This window comes from Rhodamnia argentea, chromosome 6, assembly GCF_020921035.1.
Source record: "Rhodamnia argentea isolate NSW1041297 chromosome 6, ASM2092103v1, whole genome shotgun sequence".
In the NCBI taxonomy this organism is placed as follows: domain Eukaryota; kingdom Viridiplantae; phylum Streptophyta; class Magnoliopsida; order Myrtales; family Myrtaceae; genus Rhodamnia; species Rhodamnia argentea.
Window position 1 is genome coordinate 17,840,036 of NC_063155.1, and position 10,337 is coordinate 17,850,372.

General features: G+C 39.8%; 1 protein-coding gene across 3 annotated transcripts; it reads right to left on the minus strand.

Moving 5' to 3' along the window:
* Window positions 1-3,543: 3,543 nt before the first annotated feature.
* On the minus strand, window positions 3,544-5,724 carry LOC115751702 (putative UDP-glucuronate:xylan alpha-glucuronosyltransferase 4). 3 transcript variants are annotated; one of them, XM_048280437.1, is made up of 3 exons: window positions 4,937-5,724; window positions 4,248-4,615; window positions 3,544-4,181 (listed from the first exon to the last, which is right to left on the minus strand). In XM_048280437.1, exons 1-3 carry the CDS (start codon window positions 5,712-5,714, stop codon window positions 3,657-3,659), a joined length of 1,671 nt encoding a protein of 556 aa, XP_048136394.1. In that variant the 5' UTR covers window positions 5,715-5,724; the 3' UTR covers window positions 3,544-3,656. The 3 variants fall into 3 exon arrangements, with proteins under 3 accessions (XP_048136394.1, XP_030545525.1, XP_048136393.1); XM_030689665.2 differs by having other exon boundaries at window positions 3,544-4,591; XM_048280436.1 differs by having other exon boundaries at window positions 3,544-4,615.
* Between the last annotated feature and the right edge of the window lie 4,613 nt (window positions 5,725-10,337).

Genomic DNA, 10,337 nt, shown 5'->3' on the forward strand with positions numbered 1-10,337 from the left:
GTCCTCATGTTTTCTCAAATAAGGGCCCCAAGTGAACATTTGTTTCAAAAAGGGCCCGAAGTCCTCATATTTTTTCAAATAAGGGCCTCAAGTGAATATTGTTTCAAATAAGGGCTTGAAATATAGGGGGCCGGTTCGACGGAACCGCCGGTTCCAAAAAAAGGTGGAACCGGAACCGGCCCTTGAAGAGCCGGTTCCGGTTCCGGGCCGGTTCCGGTTCCGGTTCGAAACCGCCGGTTCCAAAGCCCAATTACTCTTTTTTATCAAACCTACTCCCTTTTTTTTAAAAAAAAAAAAACCGGGTTGGAACCGTGGGCCCGGTCAACGGGCCGGTTCCGAGCCCACGGGTCCATTTGGCATTGTCTAGCTTGAAATGACCTTAAAATCTCAAAAAAGGGCCCGATTCAAGGGTATTTTAGTCTTTTTACTTATTTAATTTTTTCTTTTTTATTATAGTTTTTGTTATCTGTTTCCACCAAAAAAAAAAAAAAAAGAAAGGAGGAAGTTTACGTTCACGGGCGGGAGGGGCAGCCCTCCCGCCTATGCATACCTTTTTTTTTCAATCGGGAAAAAGAAAAAAATAATAAAAAAATTAAAATGTGAAATAACGAAAATACCCTTCAAGCCGGACCCTTTTTTGAAACATTATAACCACTTCAGGCCCTCAATTGAAACGTACTATATTACTTCGGGCCTTTATTTGAAACATAATTCACTTTGGGCCCTTATTTGAAAAATCAAGAGGACTTCAGGCCTTTTTTTGGATTTTTCCCTAAAAAAAATTATGAAAAGGAGTGCATAAAGAAAAATCTAATCCATATCAAACGGTGAAAAATATTTTTCAATTAATTATTAAAATCTAGCAAAACGCCAAAAAATATCATGATTTTCTTGAAAAATGACTCTTTGGAAAATATTTTCCAAGAATCGTTATATTTTTCGCCAAACAAACGGAGCCTTAATATCATGGTCACTTATCCTCCAGTTGAATGGACGAGTCTTTTCTTCAAAAACAAAAAGAGAAAGGAAAGTTTGTTAAATGTCAAAAGATTTTATCACATTTTCCGCAAGTCATCATTAAGTAAGAACGATTTTCGAGGCAAGTTCACCCTTTGAGGTTTATCTAATCGGAATACCCATGAACCGACCCTTCTTAAATCATATACTCATTGGTTTCCTACCTTTCGTGGGTGATTACGGACCATCCACATTCACCCATCGTCACGCGGTCCAAAAGCCAGAACGGGCGATCAAAGTCAAACTGAGCAAGCTCGTGTTTCTGTTCTGGAGACCGAGATGAAGCAAGCCTTCAATGAGTCTGAGATATCTTACGAATCGCTGAAGAGTGAAGAGGACAAGTGCTTTGTGAAATTTGAACAAGTGAAACAACTGCGCGGCTTACACAAGGCGGCCCGATGGACTTATCTGTCTATGCCAAAGTCGATATGCCAAAGAAGTTTAAAATGTCTGATTTTGAGAAGTACGAGGCACCTCCTATCGGAAGGCTCACCTGCAAATGTACTTGGTACAGATAACCCAATACGTTGGTAATGCACCCCTTATATGATCTAGACATTCCAAGCCAGCATGATTGACGTTGAGCTAAGGTGGTACATTTCAAAGAATATAAACCCAATCTTGTTGATGACCCGAAAACTCCGGTGATCCAATCCAAGAATCGAAGACCGACGCATCACCCTGAAGACTCTAAGCTCAGGACTAGAAGCAAGAAGGAGAACCAGAACAAGTTGGAATCAGAACCCAAATCGCCGACTCTCCAGAGAGCACGGTCGCGCATCAACTTCAAAGGCTCTCCTCCGAAGCAAAGAGAGTGCGAGAGAGATAATAACAGATACATCGCCAACAGAGTTTCTCCTAGAAACAGGCCTTGGGCTAAAAGGACTGTCCTTTTCCCCAACACTTTGTTCCTCCCCACAACACCGGCCACAACACAGAAGTTTTGCAAGACAAGGTTTCTGGTGATAGCCAGAAAGAACGTCGAAACTCCACACAGGTTCTTGATCAAGTCACCACACTCAGCTTCCAAGTTCCAAGTCAAGATCAAAAGACCGCCGAAAGTTTGTATCTCCCCGTCAAGAGATTTAAGCTTGAGCAAGAAGTTGCCAAAGCCATCGACTGCCACGAAATCACGGAGGTCTTTCTTGCCTTCAAGATTGGCAAATAGATTGATGTCCCCATTGAAGTGTAGGAAATGCGTGCAAAAGAGCGACAATGGGTTCATGATGAGCGGGCTGAAACAGCGTCCTGCTGTTTCAACAACACCAATCCAATTCGCTAGTCACAGCAGAATTCCAATGAGGGGTTAATGCTCATATCTATGCACTGGTTGATGCGAACAAAGGTTTCTTTCGTTGGAGAAACGGTCTCAAAGTCCATTCTTTGGTATCTCGCCTGCGAGGTACTTGGGTGAATAGCTCATTTGTACATTGTTTGTCTTTCGGTTGTGTTCTACTACAAAGGAAAACGATACGGTGCTTTGAGATGCATTCCAGTCCTCATTGGTATCGAACTTTCTGGTGTCTGCTATATATATCCTCTCTATCGACGCATAGTATCTCTCTATCGAAAGAAGTATGCACACTTCAAACAAATTTTAGTGTTCCTGTAGATGCCAATAACAAACCAAATTTCTAATTTTCGAACAGGAGTATACCGGTCAGCCCCCGGGCAGTCGCTACAGAATGTTGCTAGAAAGGAAAACATAAAAATTTTACGACCCAGAAAAAGACAATGGATGATTCATTGCCCTCCTCTTCATAGGATGATCCATAATTCCATACTCAAAGAATGACTGCTTACACAGTGATTACGTATCGTAATTTCCGGCCGTCAGCTTTCGACTTTCAAGATACTCCCGAAATGCAAATGGATGAGATTAATCTTGTAAATTCCTCTGCACACATTCTCTCTCTTAGAATATCTTCAAACCTTCCTCAAAATACAGTCATTCCAGGTTACAGAAGCCAACAGGAGAAGAAGACTTTCTTCTTTGGCACCTCTCATAAGTCCCTGTAAATAAGTTATTTCATTTCTTGAAAGGATCAAACCCGACACTCCTAATCGCGTAAGTTCTATTAGATCAAGCTCCAAAGCTCCGATTGATCTTCAGCAACTCTAACTCAAGTTGAAACTCCAACAGTTTATCAACTTCAACGGTGTGACAGACATGGAATTATTTTGTATTCAAGTTGCCAAACGCCAGCGAACTTCGAAACTCATCTACTTGCCGCGAATCATGATATCATGGCCCCTGAATCCAGATCTTGTACAAAATGAAGGAATAACTGATATCAAGCTCCGATTTACTTGCTATTCGAGTTGTGTTTAGTCTATGAAAATCCTCGTCTTTTGAAGTTGATAAAATCTATCATAAATATTCTCGCCTTAGCGTACTTTAGGCTCTTGAAATTTTGTGTGTATATATAGATGTAGCATTGCAGCCAGATAACTACTATCTAGTTCATGGCACACAAAAAGGGAAAAAAAAAATTCATGTGAAATTTTTCATTTACCATTGTTTAATTCTCCAACTTATAAAAAAACGAAGAAGACCTATAGAACTCTTTATGCTACATACAAATACAACCACTGGTGTTGGTACTTTATCTACCTACTTTCTTGCACTGCTATGCTTTTCATTCAAAATAGTGAAGGCGCCTGTTATCTTTGACTTTGATCTTCCAGTGCCCATTAGCCAAATTGGCCTCCTTAGCTATGCCTCTCCACTTTCTTATTCTGAAGTCCATCTCCTCAGTTAACCCACAAAACGACTGCAGTTCTCTCGGCATCGAGTCGTAGACCTCCCACCACAACCTATTCGCGGAGTCGCTGGCGAAAACATGGTGAGTCTCCTTGTCCCAATTGCAATCATAGTCCCTGTAACACATCCACGGCTTTAGCCCCAAGAAATGCATCGTGTAAAGATTGTCAGGGATGGTGTGTTCTTCGTCTTTTGGCCTCTCAAAGTACTTCATGTGATTCAGCCTACTTGGCAACCGGTGCCACCATGTGAAGAACTCGTTTAGAAAGCCTTGGTCGCCACCATTATAAGAATCCAACTTGAAGGATTTCGACATGAGGTCCTCAAAAATGCAATTTGACGGCTCGATCACCATGACACCGGAGTTGAACAGCACTCTATTGTTTGGCACTGCTGATAACTGTGGATATACGAAGAACTTGTCGATGTTCCGGAGGACAATTAGGTCTGCATCGAGAAAGATTACCTTGTCGTAATGCGTCAATTGCCACACTCTTAACTTGCTGTAGTTCCATACATTGTAAGCATCCTTTTCAGCGTTTGGAGATCGGATCCGCTGTATGCGCCTGATCTTCCATCCGGCTGCTTGTAGGCCTGCTAGAGACTTGTTGGTGATCGAGTTGTCGGCTAGAAGGACTAGGTCTCGAGTCGAGCTGGTCCTCCTGATGCTTTGAGCCAAGGCTATTGCGCCGCAAACATAAGCTTCCGAAGAGTGAAGAACGGTTGCGTAGGCCTCTCGAGGGCGATACACCGTGTGGTTCGCCTTTCTTAGGGACGATTGCAATTTGTACCCTCTCCACCTCTCTTTTCCTGGAAACCAGCCAACAAATGTTTCTGAGTTAAGGTTGACATTCAATGATTAGTGAGTATGTAATATTTTACTCAATAATTAAGTATGAACATTCAATACATGGCTAATATGGAAAAGAAGCAGTCAAAACTCACAATAAAATAAAATCCTGCAATTTAGAACCGGGTTCACATAATAATGTACCCAACATAATTCTATATAGTTCCTCAGTCCACACCCGGAGGAAAACTAATCATCCAGTCAAAAACATGAAAGAAACATATGACGGAAGCACGATCTATCCGCAAACTCGGAAGCATAGCCTATCTATCTGAGTCAAGAAATATATTTGTCGAAGAACTGACCGGTCTCCACGTAGGCGGGAGCGAGTTGGCAAGACCCAACAGGCATCAAAACCTTCTGCTTCAATCTCCTCAGCTCAGGCTTATACACCCAGTAGTCGCCCACATGCCTCAACAGATCATCACACCTGAAAATCTCGATCATCGGCCCGCACGACCCAAGGAAAACGACGTAGATTTTCCGGTTCATGTCCGGATTTACCCGCCCGCTCTCGACCGCCAAATTAGCAACTACCAAGTTAACTTGCAGTCTAAACACATCCCTCAAACCCCTCCTGCTGTCTCCGCCACCCCCACACGGAACCTTGGCCACAATCACATCGAGATCGCGATAATCCTCAAAGTTTGGCATCGGTAGTTCAGGGCACGACGGCTTAGATAGCTTCTGATCTTCATCGATCCACTTGGGGAAGAGATTTTTCCACGTGAGGTCTCCGGACACAGGGTCAAACATTACCTTGACCGCCTTTGCAAGGCCGCTCGTCGCGAACTCGGGGTCGGATATGTCATCGATATTCACGAACCCGACACGAGCTCTCTTGCCCTTCATTTCTTCTTCGACGAGGCGGAACCAAATGGGGAGTTCAGGCTCTTTCCCGACAAGGTAGGCATGGCGGAGGTGAGTCTTTGTCCGAGCAGACGACGACGATGGTGTGCTGACAGGGTGTCTAGTTTTCTTGAGAGAGCCTGAGAGGATCAGGAGGGAGAGAGAGCTGATGAGGAGAGAGAGAATCAAGGGCTTATGCTTTGAATTTCTTCTTGAAGCCTGGGAGGCGGCCATTTTCTTTGAGCTTCTCATGTTCTCCAATCTTCTTCTGTTCATTTGAAGGTTTTGTTCTTGAATGTACAACTTATATGGGAGAAAATAAAGAGATTGCCTTGCATGGATGCACGTTGAGACTGTGTACTTGGTCACCTTTTATTGATTTTGCTTTTAATTTCTTTTTTAGAAGCAACGTGGCTCCAAAATCCATTGAATTACATACAACTATTGAAATAGTTATAGGGATTTTATGCCCAAAACTATCATATTCTTATATTGGTAAGTACGTGAATAGGGATCCCCCAATGCCAGCCAACGCCACTTCTTCTAGAATATTATACTTGTACATTCCCAATTATATAGGGATGTATCTCAAGCTCTTAATAAATGGGAGCTTCATAAATCACATGTCTGTTCGGAAAAGCATGCTCGTTGATTCAAAATTAACGAGAGAAAATGAAGAATCTCATAAGGTTAGTCACCTCAATGGCTTAATTTTATATAATATGAGCGATCATAGTCAATGTATTGTAACTACGGATGATTAGATTGATCATTCTACTGGAACTCTATATAACACTCGGTACCCGAAGTTTTTAGATTGCTAAAAATTTGTAAATTTTGCTTCTTCATGTTGACACCTAAATTTTGACGACCTAGTCAGTAATTTATGGCATAAAAATTAGGGATCGACATTAGTCCCTAAAAAAATATCATCTATTGCATGTAGATAGTAGGAGCATTTGCATAAGTTTGCACATTTTTGGACCGGTGGCGGATGGGCTCGAGCATATGAACTTGATCAGACTAAGCTCGCGAGATAGTAATTTTTGACCTAACCCATTGAGTAGCTTGGTGGCTGAAATTATCCGTAAAATGCGCATGGGGCAGTCTTAATCTGGAATGAAACAGAAGAGATACTACAGTGAAAAGTATTGAGCCAATTTTGATTTAGTGATCTCTTTCCTTTAATCGTGTGGAGCAAGAATCTTTCGACAAGGAAAGGAAAAGTTCAGAAGATTATTAGATGATTTTCTCATATTCATATATTGACAAGAGAGGAAACTGGATATTGTTTCTTTCTTTGAAGGGCGTTCACTCAGAAAAATTCTGAATCGAGAAAAAACAATCGCTTGAGAAGAGAGAGAGAAAAAAAAGGGTTCTTTCTTGTGGCTTTTTGTTGAGCACGATACAGGGAGCTTTTGGAGGAATTCCAGATCGCATCTTTTCATCTGTCCTTCACCGAAGCTTCGCGACACGTCAATAATCATCGCTGCCTTGTTGCTTCTCCATAGGCGATTGTGAGCTCTAAAGCAACACCAACGAACCTGTCATCGTCGACGTCCACATCAAGTCCTGACAATCCTCGTCAAGAGGGACTACCTTTGAGTCCTACTGCTGCACCCTCTGCCGCTGTCCTGCTGTTCCAGTTGACGTCCACCGCGGGGCTGGTTTGTGCGTTGACGATATCCGTTGTCGGATCATCAGCGATCTGTCTGTGACGTGCTATCCTTGCTGCTCCCTCCGTTGGTTCTTGCGTCGAGCAACATACACATTGCAAAGCCAAGTTCTTGTTCTTGACGTCATTGATCCACCACTGACTTGTGTGGTGTAGTTTTATTACTTTTGTTTTTGCAGGGTTGGGCCATTACCAAAGCAGGACTAGGAAATTGCAGGAAAGAGACAAAAAAAGTCCACATCAAAGAATTTCCTCCACGCCATTGATCTTGCCCAAAGCCATTGATTGCCCATCACGAGAGCCGTCACCAAATTTTGCCGCAAGCCGACGTGATTTGCAAGCCCCCTCCAGTGAAAATATGTTCGTGCGGTACCCTTCATCGTGCGAGCGACACCTTCGCCGAGCCAGTCCAAAGGTGCAAGTTTGATCCGCGAGATTTGGTACAAATTTAAATTAGGAAGGCAATATTCATAAGGTATATTTTCTTATCTTAAGAAATATTATCTTGCTTAGTTCGTATATATTTGCATATCTTGACACATATTGCATATCTTGAATACATTGCATAAAAGTAGATATTTTTTAAAATACAGGTTGATTAGGAGAATTTTCTTTCTTAATAAGCAACTTGCCATATGATCGAGAAAGTCCATCCTTAAGGATTGTTGATCGAATAATCGATTAGGCAAAGATTTGATTTCAATCGTTAATCATAGGATTACGAATTAAAAATTGACTCAAATATTCGCGAAATATTTCAAAACTTGATTGACATATCCACTTTTGTTATTGATATTGATTGGCATATTCACTTTCCTAATTTGTTTTGAATTGGTTAATTGTCATATTTTTTTTAGAATATATCTATCGCATGATATAATAACGAAAATCTAAAAAAGATTGCATTCATTCATCTTCCATATTCAAAAATTGCATATCTCACAAATAGCATCATGTAGATAATTGCATATCAAATCTTTTTTGTAAATAATTAGGTTAGATTGCATTTTAAGATAGAAATTGCTTGTCTAAATATAATCTTATGTTTAAAATAATATATCTTTAATATATTATGGTTTACATCAATTTAAACTCTAAAATATGCAAGATAAACATCATCTTGGCATAGTTCTATTTTAGGGAAAAAATTCATCCGAAAATAATAAAAAATATATATTCATCTTCGCCACATCATCTATACCATCTCATCATTGCCACGTTATCCATGCCACATCATCTTTACAACGTCATCCTCGCCATGTCATCATTCTTGCCATGTCATACTATGTTGCATTTTAGCTTAAATTGCATATTAGAATTGCATGTTTTTGTTTTAATTAATATACGTGTCACATAGTTAATTTAATCATGGTCCCACTTGTGCATTCGTTTAGTTTGCATGTCATCTAGTTTAGCCTTGCATTTAATCCATGCTATTGCATATAGTGTAGTCTTTCATGCATTCATATAAAAATCGAAAATTAAAAAAAGAACTATCTTACATGGCGCATGCTCCCTTGATTATATTGACTTTTGAATATTCATTAATTGATTGTGCACCAGCATGATAACATTTGTTATTGACTTAGGTTAAAATAAATTAATATTGCCTTCTCAAATGATTTTTCATGAAATAAAATGGTACCGAAAAGGCGTTAGAGCAATCTAGCGAAATCAAGTCCCTGAACTCTTAACCTCTGGTTAGTAGGAATAAAATAGTTCTCCCGCTATCTTATTTAGATTTCTAATCGACCTACCATAAATGATTAGTGGCGGCTCCAAAATTAAAAATCTTTTGATTAAAATCAAGTGAATCTAAGTTGCGAATTGGTAGAGCTTGAGAGAGCTTGGACTAGATTAGTTAATTCATTTAATTAATTTAGTAATCCATTAACCCGAAGTTCAACCCGAATTTAAGGTCGCGACACTTCACTAATCATATGAAAGTGTAATGATGGAAATATGATAGATTATATAGGAAAAAGTCACATTGGGAAGGAAATCCAGAAAATTTAAATTGCTTTCCTATGTTTATGTAATGCTAATCAAATTAGTTTCCCTAAGAAAAATTAACAATAAGTATATACCCAAGGTAGTGACCAACCTTAACTCAAAAACAAAACTCCGGGTAGTAGCCCCTAACTTTACTGAAGCTTTATTTTGCAAGATAACAAATTAAATCATTTGAGTTCTCCACCTTGCAGCAGTTGTTTGACAATCCAAGCAGACAATTGAGAGTCACCGTGAAGGGGAGGAGCGTCATTGAGCATTCGACTGTCGTTGCCCGTCGCTCCATCTTGGAGGAGTGAGGGGCTTTATGGTTCTGAATTTGAGCATGTTTTGATTTGGGCAATTTACCCAAAAAAAAAAAAGTCATTGTTTTCCTTTTCCGGCGCCCACATCAGCACCGGATTGGTCAAGTAGGATGGCCGGCGTTGACTAGGAATTCACGTAAGCATTTTCCAGGAGCTAAATTGGTCGGAAGACTGAATTGACAAAAGTTGAAAACATTTATGATTAAACTGGCAAAATTGAAAGATTTAGGACTAAATTGGCAAAATATGAAATGGTCTAGAACTAAATTGGTCAAATTGAAAGGTTTAGGACTAAATCGACAAAAGTGCAATAGGTTTGGAACCTTTTTTAACAATTTTCCCGTTGAATGTGTATTTATTTTGTCAAATAAGGGACGGGTTTACTGTGAGAACTGCTACATTCAAATGGCAAACACAAAGATAAGCTATACAAGACATTTCATACTTCTTGATGAGCATCAATTTTGAGCACTAGGGGAGAAACCACAAGACTTACTTCGAGATTGAATCTTGAATGATAGGTCCTGTTTGTTTTGCGAGAAAATGAATTATTTGAAAAGCATTTTCCTGAAAATAACAAATTGTATCGCTTATAAAGATGAATGAACGAAAAACATTTTCATTGTCCACGAAAATCTTCACATATTAATTATTATCTAAAATAAAAATATTTTTCATTGAATAACTATTTCAAGCAATACAAGCGATCATTTCTAAGAAAATATTTTCCAAATCATTCATTTTTCGCCGAACAAAAAGAGTTGTGGATCATAAGTGCCTAACACAAGAAATGATCATATTTCAACACCATAAATCAAAAAGAACAATTCATGTAAGCCATAACAACCCTTATCCACCTGGGAAAGA